Source organism: Eurosta solidaginis, chromosome 4 (genome assembly GCF_040869045.1).
Source record: "Eurosta solidaginis isolate ZX-2024a chromosome 4, ASM4086904v1, whole genome shotgun sequence".
NCBI lineage: Eukaryota > Metazoa > Arthropoda > Insecta > Diptera > Tephritidae > Eurosta > Eurosta solidaginis.
Genome location: NC_090322.1, coordinates 51,185,309 through 51,203,208, shown reverse-complemented (window position 1 = coordinate 51,203,208; position 17,900 = coordinate 51,185,309). Strand labels below are relative to the sequence as shown.

Below are 17,900 nucleotides of genomic sequence, written 5' to 3'. Positions count from 1 at the left end.
TGGCAGCTTAAGTAGAGGTTATGTTGCGAATAGAGTGTAAAGGCCCCATTACTGATACTTAGCATAGACTTGACTTGGCTTGAGAACTGTCACTTACAGTTCTGTTAAATGAACATTGCATGTTACTGATTACTCAAAACTTAGCAACACTTAACTTGACTTAGAAGTCTGTTGAATTTTGATTTTCTATGTAAGTTCTAAGTGACGTTTATATTTTGAGATGCCATTTGTTCGTTTCCATTTCATTTTGACATTTTGTCATACAAATTGACATTTATTGATAATGTTGCCAGGTTGTATGCGCTAAGTGGAGTATAATCGTGGCTAAGTTGCTAAGTTTACGCCAAGTCAAGTCAAGTCTATGCTAAGTATAAGTAATGGAGCCTGAAGGCAGTGGACTAGGCAGTCGAATGTCATATAATGAAGGAATGGTGTTCGGAGTTTTTTCAAAGTTAAAAAAAAATGATAAAAGCTTTAATATAAATAAAACTATTGTTTTAATAACAACAAAAACGCCATATATATTCTGTATACATTAATTGGCAAGGATTATCTCACTCTAAAATTTGAATTAAATAATCTAAATTTTTTTTTTGAAACTGAGTCGAGAACTGTGCGTGTGAATGTGCGAATTTTCACCGATCAGCTGTTAGTTGCGCTACTTGGTAAAATTTACAATGGTCGAGAACTGTGCGTGTGAATGTGCGAATTTTCACCGATCAGCTGTTAGTTGCGCTACTTGGTAAAATTTACAATGGATTCAGCTTTCAGCAATAAAAACAAATTTTTGTTTTTATTAATGAAGCGGGCACGTCATCCTCGACTAAGTGCATTAAAATAACTAATCCATCTATTGCATACCTTATTAAGATTAAAATACGAAATGGTGAGCTAAACAAGAATACTACCTTTAGACCACGGAACCAAATTAGCGTTTTTTCTTCGTAGAGTGCATTATTCAACTTTCAAAGTTTGCTCTCAGTGATTCTACTCCTGATATGCACTTGTGCTTATTTGCGTTCACTCTTCCCTAGTATCATGGACCGTAATAAAACAGGGTTTGTAAATATATATATAATTCTTTTCTTTTTTTAAATGCTTTAAATGATTACAGATTCCTTGGGGTTTTTTGGAAACTAGCACGAATAGGTGAAAGAAAGTCTCCTTATGTAGCAGTAGCGTGCGTGGTAATGGCAATGTCCATTTTATTCTGGACGTGATTTATAGTTTGTTCTCGCTTATACTTCGGTCTATGGGCCAAATTTTCCCCGATTATACACATTCTTATACAAAATTGTATTGAAATAAGGAACAACTCTTTGTTAGTAATAAAAAGTGCATTTTTAAGTTAATATTGAAGTGCGTATGTTTATAATAATCCTGAAGTAATGGTGTGGCTTCGTCCGGAGACATGAACGCAGAACTAAATAACTAGCTTGCAGCGCGAGTTCTGCAAGAATGCCAATGGCGTTGTAGGTGAAGTACCTGATTCTGACAGCACGGTTGTATCCGTTTCAATGAGCAAAAATAGCTGAACGTTTTTTTAAAGATCTGTAACACGAGGCTTGCAAAACCTCATGAAATTATAGAAGCAATGATGACATGTCGATATGGGGCTTTGCATTGGTCGTCCTGCAGCAGTGATTCGCCCCAACCAATGGGTTGTTGTTGTAGCGATAAGGTTTCTCCCCGAAGGCTTTGGAGAGTGTTATCGATGTGATGGTCCTTTTGGTAACACAGCACCATTAAGGTGCTAGCCCGACCATCTCGGGAACGATTTATATGGCCACATTAAACCTTCAGGCCATCCCTCCCTCCCCACCCCCAAGTTCCATGGGGATCTTGAGGTCGCCAGAGCCTCGTCAGTTAGTGAAACAGGATTCGCCGCGGATAGGTGAGGTTGACAATTGGATTTGGAGAAGCTATATATTGCGCCGGGCTGCGCTACACAGTCCCTTGAATCTAGTATTTTAGTCGCCTCTTACGACAGGCATACCTGCCGCGGGTATATTCTGACCCCCTAACTCGCTGGGGTGCGATTTCAACCCTCACCATGACCTGTCGAACGGTTTCCCTTAGTAAGCCCAGAGTATCTATGAAGGTGGCATCGGCCAAGGCATGAACTGCATTGGACCGATGTCGCGATCGTAAATATTCTAAGCTGGCATACGGAACACACGGTGTGGGGGACTAGGAGTTGATGATTCCGGGATTATTCCGAAACTGTAGCAAAATAGTACAGAAAAGATGCCGAAATAGTCCAGAAACAATCCCGAAATCTTTAGGAAATGATCCCGAAATATGTTGCAGCGATCAGAAAACAAAAGCTATATTGAATTGGTAACGAAATAGTCTCAAAAAGTATAAAAACATCTGTCGCGAACAACAGGGCAGAAAAATTTGAAAGCCCACACGGGAAAACGCCCTTAAAACCCGTAAGAGTGTCCCAAGGCGTTTTGTTGCAGACTTCTTCAGCTTCAACTTTGGTTAGCAGTCGGAAAGTCACACTGGTGTTCCTTCTAACGGTGACCTCCTATTAGCTTTGGTGCGTTGAATCTTAGCATTAATAATGTGGTGGAGGGAATTAAAAACATAAAATCATCTTCATTAGCCCAATTTTCAGGAACGGTAACAAAAACAATCATCCCCACATCGTATTTTATCTCTCAACTCTTAACGAAATAAAGCACCTAGTCAATTCTGGCCTTTATCCGACGTTTTAGCTCAGATTTTATTGAACCCTATACCCAGAAGTCGTTGTTCACGGTGTTCCATCGTTTTAAGCTGAAACAAAGAGGATAAATACAATAAGAGCCGTCACTCGTTATTTTGTGGCGAGTATCTCGCTGAAAATTAAAAAAATTGATGCCGAATGTTTTCTGAGAGGGATATTTTTAATTGTCTCGCATTTATCCATGCCGTGTAGGCCCCTTGTGCAACTGTGATTTTTGGAAAAAGAATTAAATTAATTAATTAAATACAGTCGAAAAATAAACACAAATACCCCACGAAAATGTATAGAAGACATTTATAAACATCTCTCCCAAAAAAATAAGTAGCGACTACCTCTCAGTATACATCGAGTAAATGCCAAAAAAATAACGAGTGACGGCTCTTATTGTATTTTTCCTCTTTGGCTGAAATATGATTGCTTTATTTGGAGACTGTGCCATGGGTGTCATTTTACGAGGCTTGCACGCGCTCATAAAACGTTTGCTCGCTGATTTTTAACACGCTTGTATTAGCAAAGAGGATAAATACAATAAGAGCCGTCACTCGTTATTTTGTGGCGAGTATCTCGCTGGAAATTGAAAATATTGATGCCGAATGTTTTCTGAGAGGGATATTTTTAATTGTCGCGCATTTATCCATGCCGTGTAGGCCCCTTATGCAACTGTGATTTTTGGAAAAAGAATTAAATAAATTAATTAAATACAGTCGAAAAATAAACACAAATACCCCACGAAAATGTATAGAAGACATTTATAAACATCTCGCCCAAAAAAAAAGTAGCGACTACCTCTCAGTATACATCGAGTAAATGCCAAAAAAATAACGAGTGACGGCTCTTATTGTATTTATCCTCTTTGGCTAGGCGCGCAAAGGAGAGTAAATTATTTTTTGTAAATTTTGTTCAAGTGGTGACTTCTTATAATCAGTTGAGCAGAACTCGCAGAGTATATTTATTTTGTTCGCATAACGGTACCCCGTAACGGCATAAACTAATCGAGATAGATATAGACTTCTATATATCAAGATGATCTGGGCGAAAAAAGAAATTCATTTAGCTATGTCCGTCCGTCCTTCTGTCCGTAAACACGATAACTTGAGTAAATTTTGAGATATCTTTCCTGGGCACTCATGTTGTTGTTGTTGTAGCGATAAGGTTGCCCCGAAGGCTTTGGGGAGTGTTATCGATGTGATGGTCTTTTGTCGGATACAGATCCGGTAACACAGCACCATTAAGGTGCTAACCCGACCATCTCGGGAACGATTTATATGGCCACATTAAACCTTAAGGCCATCCCTTCCTCCCCACCCTCAAATTCCAGGAGGAGCTTGGGGTCGCCAGAGCCTCGTCTGTTAGTGAAACAGGATTCGCCGCGGATAAGTGAAGTTGACAATTGGGTTTGGAGAAGCTGTATATTGCGCTGGCAACCTGATGGGTTGCGTTACACAGCCCCTTGAATCTGGTATTTTAGTCGGCTCTTACGACAGGCATACCTACCCGGGTCCGTACAGTCAAATGGTGTGAGGGGGCAAAATCATTGTTTACTATATAGTTTGCATGGTTCAATTATGTACAGGTTGGCTCATCTCATCAGCTGATTTTATTTATGTCATTGCATGGTCGAAGGGATTGTCAAAAGAAGATGGCAAACTCAAAATGAAACCAACACATTGGCAACATTTTACTTACACATACAAAAACTGCTAAGTTTTATGTTTCCATTCCATACCATTCGCACCAACACCAATACACAGATTTTGACAATTTGAACAGACATATTTTGTTGCTTTACAGATGAGCCAACCTGTATATAGTTGAACCATGATAGTTTGGCAGCTTAATAACATGCCGACCTGATATAAACGCACGCAAGTCATTTTCTGTCAAAAATGCCTCATGCACATACAACTTGTATGAGAGCAACCCAAATTGAATTTGCTGCTTTAAAACCTAACTCGATTTCCAATTTTTGTTCTGCGTGACATTTAGATTTGACATTTGCACACATGCTTTACATTGTCGCAACGCATGCTTATTTGGGTTCGGGCAAAAAACGCCGGTTGTTTGCGTGCGCTAAAGAAACGCGGTGCGGTTTTATTAGTTTGGACGGTAATTCGAGGTTATGTTGCGAATAGAGTGGAAGGCACTCACAGGCCGTGAAAATAGGCACTCAAATGGAGTGAAATGAAGAACAGTACCAAGACCAGAGTTGCATTGAATCAATCATTGCATCAATATTAAAGATAAATTTAGAAAAAATAATTAAATACTTGAGTATAAGCAAACATTTTCTTTCAATTACTGCAATTAAGGTGTAATAGATGCTATATATTCCAAAATTATAACATTTTATGTCTGTTTAAAAATTTAACTTCAATTTCGCAAAGATTTCCGTAATATGGCCATTAGTGATGTTTGTGTGTATGCAAATTTTGAGCGTTCAGCTGTTAGTTGCGCTACTTGGTAAAGTTTACAATGGGCAAAATCAAAGAGGATAGATAATTATCTATCCTCTTTGGTATGACTGTCTGAGATAAATCCTTTTCCGACATATGCAGCAGAATCACAGCCTGGGACCGGGGTTAGGTTCACTACCTTCCCGTAGCAGGAGGGTATGGAGAAATTACAGCCCTTTGTCGGGAAAAAAACTAGAGTTGCTCCGGTACATAGAATCGGCAGCAGTGGGAATCGTCTGAAGTTCCTTCATATTTATAAACACATATCTTGGTTGATAGTGGCGATGTTACTGGAATGCTTAAGCTTGTGAAAAATTTCATTGTGCCGCGGTCTTTACTGTCATGCATAAAGGGCTTAAGGCCAAATTAAACTTCCTTAACCCTAACGCCACAGTCGTAACCATACCCATAACCATATCCATCTCCAATGTGTTCGATTAATGGTGCCTTAACCTAAAAATCGTAAAAATTTAATAAAAATGAAGAAAACGCAAAAAATTACAAACATATTCCACAAAAAATAAGTCTCTTAGTCAAAACGTATCCAAAACAATAAATAAAATATACAAAAAGTTAATAAATTCGCCAACTCAAATACTTTTAGGTTATGGATATGGCGAGAAACCAAAAACCAATTGGTTGGCCATGGTATGGTTATGGCGTTAGCGCTATGGTATGTCACCATTAATTGATTACATTGATTTCCATAAGGTAGGTTTGATCAGCTGTTTTATCTGGTTATGGTTTTATGGTTATAAGTCACCATTAATTGGCCTTTAATTAATGGTGACTTATAACCATAATAAAAGGCCAATTAATGGTGACTTATAACCATAAAACCATAACCAGATAAAACAGCTGATCGAACCTACCTCTGGAAATCAATGTAATCGATTAATGGTGCCATACCATAACGCTAACGCCATAATCATACCATAACCTACCAATTGGTTTTTGGTTTCTCGCCATATACATAACCTAAACATATTTGAGTTGGTGAATTCAATAACTTTTTGTAGATTTTATTCATTGTTTTGGTTACGCTATGACTAAGAGACTTATTTTTTGTGGAATATATGTGTAATTTTTTACGTTTTCTTCATTTTTAAGAAATTTTCACGATTTTTAGGTTAAGGCAACATTAATCGATTACATTGGAGATTGTTATGGATATGGGTATGGTTACGACTATGTCGTTAAGGTAAAGGATGTTTAATTTTGCCTTAAGATTACGTTGCACGCAAAGTCAAAGTCGAAACCAAGAACAGGTGACCGCCGGAAATCAGCAGACTGGCACTACTTTAGATTACGATTTGACATTTCAACTTCCGGCGCTGTACGATTTTGAGATTATTCCATCAATTTAATAAAATAAAGTACTTGGAATTTGTGTATATATTTGTATGTATGTACATGTATAGTTCCTCCATGACACGATAAACTTCAGAATTTTCCTTCGATATTTCTAATTGTATTTTTTGGGCAATTGAAAAACAGCAATAATTTATAGCAGCACTGTATAAATATTCACAATGAGCATTTTCGCAGTCGTCAAGCTCCACACATATCGCATTTTCTCTTTCAAGCCTTTGTTAACATCAACCAACAAACACAGCAGGCATCTCTTTTGCGTTCCAAGTGCAAGCAAAAATGAGTACATAATTGCTTTGAGTGAACTCACTTAATTTGTAAAATAAACACAAAGACATTTTAATTTAGTCTGATGTAAATGGGAAAATTTCGTGAAATAGATGGATTATTAAATATTTGAACAAACAGTAATTGATTTGGTTATGCTGCATACCAATTAAGCAACATTGTATTTGCCGAACAATTTCTTACGAATACAAAATGCATCGACAGGAATGAATTGGTGTCTATGTGTTATCTTACTCTTTCACATTGTGTTATGCGCTGTTGGAGTTGGCCGCTGAGCCGATGAACGCGTTTTGACAGCAGGGATAGTATAGAAAAGTTTCGTATTTCGTGTTCTTCATCAACAATTTTTCAGAATGCAAAAACATTAAAAATCGTATGTTAACACAAATGAAAACAAACAGAAAAGGTCTTAAAATATAGCTGGTTTAGTTGTGAATAAATGATACAAAACAAGTTGCTGTGCTATAAATTAAAGTGCAAACTTGAAGTTTTAAAAGGTTGCTATAGAAAATTGTGTCAATAGCAAGTAGTCATTTGATCGTCTTCTGTAAATGGGATGAATGAGAAGCTTTACGGGATTTTGTGTTGACGTTGTCGGAGATTGCTTTAGAATATTTGGTTGTTTTTACACGGGCTCGTTTGGCTGCTGTTGATAACCTTATCAAACAAAGGAAACGTGTTAATAAGAAGTTATTTTGAAAAGTAAAATGTATGTGCTTATTGGTAAAAATTGAAAAGAAAAAAGTGCAAATTGAGGAAGTGGATATTTTTAATTGTGAATGAGAACGACTGCAGCCGATGCGTTCTGCTGTTGAATAAGCGTACATAGCTATTCCAAATAGAGCTGGCTTGTTGACAAACTAATACTTGACTAATAGAATTATGGTAAGTTTAACAATTCGGTAATAGTCTAGTTGAGGGGTCGACTCCTAATACGCTACCAAAAATATCGAGAGAGGTGTCAAACGACGATATTTTAACTCGTTCAAAAGATATTAACGAAAAAACGAAAAAGACCCACGGGTACCTCCGAAACCGGGGGTGGGATCCATAGTATTTCTGCGCAGAACACCTTTCTGCGTTGGCGGCCTTCGGCCGCGCTTATAAAAAATAACCCTGGGCTACGCCATGCCAAGTCCGGGTGTGTGGTATAGCCGTGGCTACCGCCACGGTGATGCACAATTTTTTTTGTGGGTACACACAACAACCACATGAAAATCGCCAAATTCAACTGCAAATATCTCCGGACAGAGATAAAATTTTTCTTTTCCGCCTTCGGATTATTGTTCTCGAGATTAATACGCGTCTTTTGATACCTCACTCGAAGATCTTGGCCCAACTTTAGGGTGGGGCCCCTAAACTGCACTACTACCAATATCAAGCATTGCAGCTAAAGTTGGCTAAAGTGTCCAGTTGGAATCAGTCAGTTGTTCTTCTTTGTACATCGTATGATTAAGGTATTCACATCGCGGGAATAGTGTTCTAGGTAATTCTTTACGACAGCATGATACTGCTAATACGCGTCCAAAAATATCGAGAGAGGTATCAATCGACGCGTCTTGAGATTGGTATTAATAATCCGAAAACACGTCCAAAAGAAATTAACGAAAAACCGAAAAAAGACCCGAAACCGGGGGTGGTATCCATAGTAACTTTGCGCTGAACACCTTGCTGCGTTGGCGGCCTTAGGCCGCGCTTATTAAAAATTACCGTGGGTGGGTCCAACACCGGTTTGGAGGCCAAAACTATATCCGAACAATATACTTATGTTCACAATTTTTTTTGTGGGTACACCAACATTACAACAACCACATGAAAATCGTCAACTTCCACTGCAAACATCTTCGGAGAAATAAAATTTTTCTTTTCCGCCTTCTGATTATTGTTCTAGAGAATAATACGCGTTTTTTCCACCTCTCGATATTTTTGGACGCGTATCAGCAGTTGTTGTTGTTGTAGCGATTAGGTTACTCCCCGAAGGCTTTGGGGAGTGTTATCGATGTGATGGTCCTTTGGCGGATACATATTCGGTACGCTCCGGTAACACAGCACCATTAAGATGATTCAGGGCAACCCTCCCTCCCCATCCCCAAGTTCCATTAGGAGCTGTATATTGCGCTGGCAACCTGAAGGATTGCGCTACACAGCCCCTTGAATCCGGAATTTTAGTCGCCTCTTACAACAGGCATACCTACCGCGGGTATATTCTGACCCCCTAACCCGCTGGGGGTATAGTGGTATACTTTGCGAACTATCGGTTTATTAGCTGTGTTTTTTTTTACATCTATAGACGTTTACGCTTAAACTTTATATGGACTGCGAAGCGTCAAACTTTAAAAACTCCTCTGAAATTGCTGCGCATAAAATTAGTACTACTAAATTTCAATATGCATTATACTCAGATGTAACTGTAATATGTGTCTATGTTTCACCTCCACATTCATCGCAACCGATTCAGCTATATGTTATACACTATGGCCACCAGAGGTTTGTGTCTCCGATTTTAGGTACACCCTGTTCTGTAGTTAGTTATTTAACCACTTCCGCTAGATGGGTCTCCTAAGCATTATCTAAGAGAGCACAAATCTTGTGTGATTTGTGTCCAAACGATGATAAGCGTTTTTTTTTTAACGCGCAAACGTAAACGTATACAGGTGTAAAAAAACATTCATTAACAAATAAATCCTGCAATTCTTTACTTAAACTCATAACCGCTAATAGACGTTTAAAAACTGTTGAAAAGGGGTTGTTGTAGCAGTGATTGAAAAGGGTTTAAAGGACCCGTTGTGGACTCGCGATTCTGAAAGCAGAAATGAACGTCCTTTGACACACGTCCCGATTTTTGTCTTGCTGTCGTATAGCATTACCCTTTAATGAGTCATTGGTGCCGTTTGTCGCATCGCTGTAGTCGTATCCCTAACGTAACCTTATACGATACATTGTGATCGATTAATGGCGCTTTAACCCAAAAATAGTGAAAATTTCATAAAAATTAAGAAAACGCAAAAAATTACAATCATATTCCACAAAAAATAAGTCTCTTAGTCATAACGTATCCAAAACAATGAATAAAATCTACAAAACGTTATTAAATTCACCAACTCAATAATTTTTAGGTTATGGATATGGCGGAAAACCAAAAACCAATTGGTTGGCTACGATACGGTTATGACCTTAGCGTTACGATACGGCACCATTAATCGATTACATTGATTCCCATAAGATTGGTCGAATTGTTATAAGGTTACCGATATCATGATGGATTTAACAATCTGGGTAGGTTATTTGTGACCGATACGGTTACCGAGAACGCACCAATGTCTGCAGCTTAAGCCGTTCATTAAAAAAAATAAGCTAGTTTCATTAAAGGTTATTTTATCTTAAACTTAAAGATTTACTCATAACCAAGCTGTGTTTATAGGGCACATAAATTTTAAAGTTCGCACCAAAAAGCGGTGCTAAAGCGCTGTATATTGATCACAATCCCCCAGCGGGGTTGGGGCCTTAGAATATATCCGGTACAGGAATGCCTGGTGCTGTTACACGTCAAGCTAAAATTATGGGTTGTCGAGGGGAAAAAAAATGTTAAATATGAAATGCCCTAGTGCATATATGTACATCAGCTGCTCTAAATCACGTCCATTTCGACAGCACTAATAATCAATTCCCGTTACTCGGCGTCACAGTCCATCCCGACAACTGATTTAATAATATATATACATACATATTTTACAATATAATTTTGTTCAATTTGTATGCTTCTGTAAATTATCCAGGGATGCACCTTAACGTTAAGCTAATCGTTTATCAAAAAATTTCCACCGTTTCCGTTGAAACACTTCGAAATATTATCGATAAAGAAATTATCAAGATAAATTGTATCTCGTTTTTAACCGAAACGAAAAGCTTTCGTTAACGTTAAAAACGTTAACGAAAACGTGATACTTTATGTTTGAATTGTGCTGGCAATGCTATAGCCATGGTGAAGCCGTAAGGTGGCAACAACGAGCGCACATACACACACAAACTCTATGTAATTTGTTTGTGTAATTCGTTGGTGGTAATGTCAAAAATACTCTGAGAAATGTTCGTACTGTCAAAATTCATGAGAAAAGTTGCAATCAGCTTGGATAATGCTTTCACCTTTAATAACTCCGCCATCAATCAGCTTTGCCAGCATAGTTTGAAATTAATAATCAACATAAACGATTTGATTTCGTTTTGATATGGCAGAAAACGAAACGAAATCATTTCGTTAATTTGACGATCTTAACGTTAATAAACGTTGATTATCGTAACGAAATGATATAGTTTCGTTGGTTAAGCATGCCTGAAATTATCTGTAATCCGTAACTATATTTAGTCTGATTCATTGTTAAATTTGTAGCCTAATAAATAAATAAATAAATCTGTCTGTAAGTGGTATGTACCAAGTACAGAGGGTATGCTGTGAAAAAAAATTCCACAAAAAACCAAATCAAAAGATCCACCCTGCTGATCCGTAATTGATTCAGATAGATCATAGTTTTGTTCTTTCATTTGCATGCTAATTTTTTATCGGTATCAGGATCAGGTTTCATTGGAACGCAAGTAATATAACAAATCGACTGCTAGATACTCGAATGTCGATACGATACTACCCGATATTATTACTTCTGACATTCGATACCGATACTTTAAACTGATACTTTTATGGCGATACTTTTTGGCAGTTTCGTATCGAATTTCCCATAAGTGGCTGTTTACATGGAAGGAAGGAGCTAATCGACCAAATTGATAGATCTGCATGTTAGCCCCTCTCAAATTTGTTTTGTGAATTGGAACAAATTTTTCGTAAAAAAAGAGGACAACTTCATAATCAAAGTTGGTATTGATCATTCCTGAGGCGCTTTACGCAGTACTACGCTTTGACAGATGAGTTTAATTTTAAGTTATGTGCGGACTGGCTTATCAAAGTTCATCGAATGTAAAACGAGGCGGATAGTTTAGAGCTCTTTTCTCAAAGCTGAAACTCTTGAATAATTCTTTCTAAATCCGGCCTTAATGTCACTAGGGACAAAGATATTGATATAGCAATGTCTGGTTTATTATTAATCTATACATTTGTCTTGCCAATTCAGTATCGAGTCTTTTTGGTTCGATACTTTCGGGTTCCCGATACTTGATATAAGTACTTTAACGATACCTGCGTTGTAGTAAGGCCTAATACCACGTTTACACATGCCACCACCAAAAGATAATCTACGCGTTTATAAATATATAAAATAAAAATATATGTTCTATCCCTGGGAACTAGATTATTTTCTGTCAAATTTTCACGGCTCTTTGATTTTGTGCGTCCACTTAGAGATTACACTCTAAAGGTGGAACTTCTTCTATGAAAAAAAAAAAAATACGCATCTCTAAAATTTGATGTTGTTGTTGTTGTTGTAGCGATAAGAATGCTCCCCGAAGGCTTTGGGGAGTGTTATCGATGTGATGGTCCTTTGCCGGATACAAATCCGGTACGCTCCGGTGCCATAGCACCATTAAGGTGCTAGCCCGACCCTCTCGGGAACGATTTATGTGGCCACATTAAACCTTCAGGCCATTCCCTCCCTCCCTACCTCCAAGTTCCATGAGGAGCTTGGGGTCGCCAGAGCCTCGTCTGTTAGTGAAACAGGATTCGCCGCGGATAGGTGAGGTTGACAATTGGGTTTGGAGAAGCTATATATTGCGCTGGCAACCTGAAAGGTTGCGCTACACAACCCCATTTAATCTGGTATTTTAGTCGCCTCTTACGACAGGCATACCTACCGCGGGTATATTCTGATCCCCTAACCCGCTGGGGTTCTAAATTTGATCATAATTACCGGTTATCGAAGAGAAATATTAATATGGGAAATCTAGATATATAATTAAGAATAAAGAGTCAAAGAGGATAGATATATCTAGATATATCTATCCTCTTTGACCATAGTCTTTAGTGGAGTTTCACATATCTATTGAATGTTTTTTCGAGCTATGTCCGCTATAAATGCATCACTGTCCTTTATGGCTTGTCGATGTTTGCCAATTCACAGTTCCTTAAGCGGCCAATACACGACACGAACATTTCGCAATCTTGTTCGCAGCTTTGGCCATACACCATACGAACTTTTGGCCGAACGTTAGTTCTCTTTCAGACAGCGATGAAAACGGACAATTGTGCTGCAGCAATATTGCTCGCTGTGGCAATTAAGCGTAAAAAAAATTTATACATTTCAATAAATTCACTCAGAAATTTTTTATTGTCCGTTTTACTTTTCCGCATACGTCTGTTCCGTTCAGAAATTACGATTATGAGCTATTTCGCCATACACGCACGAACAGTTCGCGCAAATGTTCGCCAAAAATTAAAATATTTTGATTTTTGGCGAACATTTGCGCGAACTGGCAAACACCACCACCGCTTAAAGCTCCAAATACACGACACGAACATTTCCGCGAACATTCCCGTTATGTCATGTTTCTGCGACCTTTTCTGTCGTGTATGGTGGTGTTTGCCAGTTCGAGCAAATGTTCGCCAAAAATCAGAATATTTTAATTTTTGGCGAACATTTGCGCGAACTGTTCGTGCGTGTACGGCGAAATAGCTCATAATCGTAGTAATTTCTGAACGGAACAGACGTGCGCGGAAAAGTAAAATGGACAATAAAAAATTTCTGAGTGAATTTATTGAAATATATAAATCTTTGCCATAATTGTGGCAAGTAAAAAGCAAAGATTATTGTAATAGAATTAAAAAGAATAAGGATTATGCTTAATTTTTTTTACGCTTAATTGCCACAGCGAGCAATATTGCTGCAGCACAATTGTCCGTATTCATCGCTGTCTGAAAGAGAACTAATGTTCATTGTGAATGATGACAAAGTGTGATCTCTTATCTGTCAACTGCCTGACAGGCTGTTCAATATGGCTACTTTTCAGCGTTTTGACAGGCTGTTTAATATGGCGGCGCCTATCTTCAGCGAGTGATAGAAAGAGATACAGAATGAGACAGCGATATTCAAATACAAATCAGGTGATCCAATTACTTTGGAATTTTGACGTTTATGCAGAAGGGATCACACTTTGTCATCATTCACAATGCTAATGTTCGGCCAAAAGTTCGTATGGTGTATGGCCAAAGCTGCGAACAAGATTGCGGAATGTTCGCGGAAATGTTCGTGTCGTGTATTTGGCGCTTTAATATGCGTATTCGTTTTATCTCTTTTCAAACTGCATAAAAATAGTGAATATCATATGTGTGTAAAAGAGATACTAATAGAGTACAACTAATCACATCTCTTTTTGCCATTTTCTTTTGGTAATCGAAATAATTTTTCGCCTTGTATTGCAGGAAGGTATTTTCATGCAGACATTAAAGCAACATTTTGTTGAGTTAAAATTGTATAAATGCATAAATTTTATTAAATTGTGTTGTCGCAAACGGTGCTGTGTCATTGCCATAATAAGTTAAGGTGAGACGAATTTCACAAACAAATATTCATTGTATTAAATGTATGTTTGTACAAGCAACTTTTTTTTAACATTGCGACTATGCTTTTGTTTTTTTTTTGCGGGTTTATTTTTTCTCCCTACTTTTGTTATGGCATCCCGTGGTGATAATGCAGTGTAGAGTATAGCCGCTGTTTTGTAAACATTTCCCTGTTGTTTACAGCGCTGTACTCTGCTCGAGGTTAACAGTCAATATCAGTGAATGTAGTGTGGTTGGTGTTATTGCATTTCTGGCAACTTAAAGCCCCGGCACAATCTACTATTTTCATATATGTATGTAGATGCGTTCTACTCAATCTTATGCATTATGAGTAGATTGAATATATTTTTTATGGAGAACGGTAATTGAGCGACACTGGCGCCATCTTAAAATGAACAAATCAATTATGCTTTGTTCCCTATACTAACTAAAATAAATAGTAAATAATGTAACTAATAAAAATGGTAAATAGTGTAATTTTAATACCATTTACCTGTTTTGTTGATAAAGTAGTAAAATCGAAATGGGCTGTGATGAAAAGACTTGATACATAAATTTTTGGGATGTGGGATGTTGGCAAAGCGAATTCAGCCAAGTCGCCGTGCAGAAGAATGTCTAGTCAAAACTTTCATTGATTTCGATTAACTGACATATATGGTATACAAGGCGTTGTATGGAAAATAATAAAGAAGAAACAATCAGCTGTTGGGATAACACCTGTAGTGGAATTCACTAACTTATAACGATGCGATTTGTTGAGATTTTAATTAACGATTTTGTCGCTTGCCTTATCGATTGTACTACTCACTAACTTAGTTTTAACGACTCCAAATAAATGACATTTAAATTTCATTTTAATAATAGAAAGGTGGCAGCACCAGGGACGGAAACTAATTATTCACCCCTATTCTGCATTTCGATTACGTTTCCGTTCTACGCTCCGCTTTAATCGAAGTTGGGTATTCTGCATTACGACGGAATCGTAACGAGAAGAGGAAGAACAATAATTATTCGAAATCAGCCGTTTGTACGGAATGTGTGAACATTGGAACAAAATAAATTAAAGAAAATTTGTAAAAAACACTGAAAAACGCTTATATTTTATTATCCACACCATTTTGTACAAAAAAAAGCAATAGAATATATTGCCGCCGTGTTATATTTTTTTGAGTGCTTTCATAATTGTAAGTGTGATTTTGTCGTTCTTTTGGCCAATTCCCTGCCGTGGCCAGCAAGTTTTGTTAAAAGGGATTCCTACAGGAATATAGTTGACATTTTCTGAATTTTATGGATGCGAATTTCATTGCACTGGCCTAAAATACTTTATGAAGATTTATTCTTTCCGCAAGGATTGTTTACGTTTTCGCTTTGTGAGCCAATTTTGACACGTTGAGTTCTTCCCCCTAAATAGCCCCGCATAAGATGCGTTGCGGAAATACCAAAACCAAAATAATTAGTTAGCTTCATGCAGAGTAAGTCATGGTTTACCGAGTCGAAAGCTTTAGAAAAATCTAAGAGGCACAATAGAGTCAGTTGGTTTTTGTCAAAAGGAATTCTAATGTCCAGGATTTTTAATACGACAGTGAAGCAGTTATGATTGGCTCTAAAGCCTGACTGATGCGGGGACAGCAGTTTCAGTTTACCAATATGCTCATGTATTTGCTCAGACAACAACTTTTCGAACACTTTAGCAAGCGCAGGCAAGATGCTTATAGGCCGAAAGTCACCAGGACTACTTGCGGACTGGTTTTTGCAATTGGTTGCACTGTAGTGATCTTCCAAGCATCAGGAAAGCACGATGTAGTTATGCTATGATTTATGACGTGAGCGAGCGTTGGTAAAATATATGGCACGAGAATTTTTACGAATTTTATGGGGATGCAGTCATCACCAATTGCATTCGATTTTATTTTACAGATACATTGTGCTATTTCAACTTCTGAGATGGTTCTGAACTCCAACATTTGACAAGCAGGCACAGAAGGTGAGAGACAGGATATGGGGGATGTATTAACATGAATTGGGGTGACACGACTCACAAAGGCATCATTCAGGATGTCAGGGCTTAGGGTACAATCTGGACTATCACTTACATGCACCCGGAGGGTTTTTAGGTTACGCCACAAGACATGGTTCGGGAGTGATGAGTCAAGCATCTTGCCGAAGTACTTGCACTTCTCACGCTTAATAAGGGCCGTGCACTCATTTCGCGCGAGCTTGTAGGCTCGCCAGTTTACCTCAATTCGGTACCTTTTGAAGCGAGAATATATCTTATTCCGCCTTATTATCATTGCACGAACCGACACGTTGAACCAGGGACACGAAGAGGATCTGCCATGATATATACGCATCGGTACATGAGCTCTATATAATCGCAAGATAGTTTCATTCAAAAAGGTAAGGAGCTTAGTCGCCAACATGCAGACCAGTCAATACCTGCTGTCTTCCAATAGATTGTCCGCATTGAGCGAGCGACAATCAGGCGCGGAGTATGTACTAGGCATAACATTACGTCGGTCAAAATTTAGATCAAAGGCACAGAAAATTAGACCGTGGTCCGATACAAAAGACATCTCGTCAAACTTCAAAACAATGGACTTGTCAGACACAATGAAATATTCGAGAAGACTAGGACTACAATTAGGTCCATACCTAGTGGGTATAGACACGTTTACAACATCAAGACCAGCACCGGACACCTCATCTATCAAACGACGATAATACAAATCACCACATAACAGATTTACGTTAAAATCACCACAAACAATAATATCATTATAGTCAACAGCTACAGACGACAACAATGTAAAATATTCACGGACATTACAACACTTATGGGGGTTATACACGCACGATATAAGAACTTTGGACGATGGACTTGAAACTTCAACCAACAGATGCTCTATAGATAACAGATAATCCTGGTACCAAGCAAGTTTTCAAATAGTTTTTTATATAAATAGCAACACCACCACCCTTCTTATTTTTTCGGTCGCTTCTTTAAAGTTTATATCCCTTAATGTCAAATACGGCATCTTTAATATCGGATCTAAACCAGGTCTCAGAAACACAGGTGGCATCAATGGAAGAAAACTGAAATATACCTCTGATGATATAATTTTTCTCACTATTTAAGCTTCGCGCGTTGAAGTGGACCACATTAAGCCCCTTTTGCCGGCCACAAAGCATGTTGAGCATTGCAAGGATATTGTCTTCAATACCAATCGCACTTCCATCACACACATCCACTAGAGAGATGAGCGAAAAAGGCAAAAGCAACTTTAAGGCTATATAAGCAAACTCGTACAAGGAAACATAACCAAAACAAATATAGTTGCGCTATCTTTACATTGCAATAATAAAAATAATAATAAAACAATTCATAAACAAGCAAGCATGTCAATTTGTGCTCTAGCGAAACTGTGCCAAATCCTCCTCACACCATATTTCGGTTGGTTGGCTGTTTTTCTCTTCCCTAACCTGGACACATCCTCGTACAGTGAATACCGATGCCAGCTTACCGCCACGTCGCAATTGTATCGTCGTTTGCAAGAGC

At 38.1% G+C, this 17,900-nt stretch overlaps 3 protein-coding genes across 9 annotated transcripts in view; all 3 read left to right on the top strand.

The window, feature by feature from the left end:
• Window positions 1-713: 713 nt before the first annotated feature.
• ksh (transmembrane protein 167A-like protein ksh) lies at window positions 714-1,352 on the top strand. Its single transcript, XM_067778823.1, has 3 exons — window positions 714-886; window positions 949-1,058; window positions 1,115-1,352. Exons 1-3 carry the CDS (start codon window positions 884-886, stop codon window positions 1,218-1,220), a joined length of 219 nt encoding a protein of 72 aa, XP_067634924.1. The 5' UTR covers window positions 714-883; the 3' UTR covers window positions 1,221-1,352.
• A 5,437-nt stretch (window positions 1,353-6,789) lies between these two features.
• LOC137249732 (uncharacterized) overlaps window positions 6,790-17,900 on the top strand; it is a 161,658-nt gene continuing 150,547 nt past the window's right edge. For 5 of the 6 annotated variants that reach the window (XR_010952516.1, XR_010952515.1, XM_067781522.1 and 2 more), the window contains exon 1: window positions 7,350-7,731. The gene's annotated coding sequence lies outside the window, so the exon portion shown is untranslated. The other variant, XM_067781521.1, reaches the window with a different exon arrangement.
• Window positions 14,221-17,900, top strand: part of Pfrx (6-phosphofructo-2-kinase) — an 84,183-nt gene continuing 80,503 nt past the window's right edge. Inside the window, exon 1 of one of the 2 annotated variants that reach the window (XM_067781531.1) lies at window positions 14,221-14,327. The gene's annotated coding sequence lies outside the window, so the exon portion shown is untranslated. The remainder of the gene's footprint in view (window positions 14,328-17,900) is intronic. The other variant, XM_067781526.1, reaches the window with a different exon arrangement.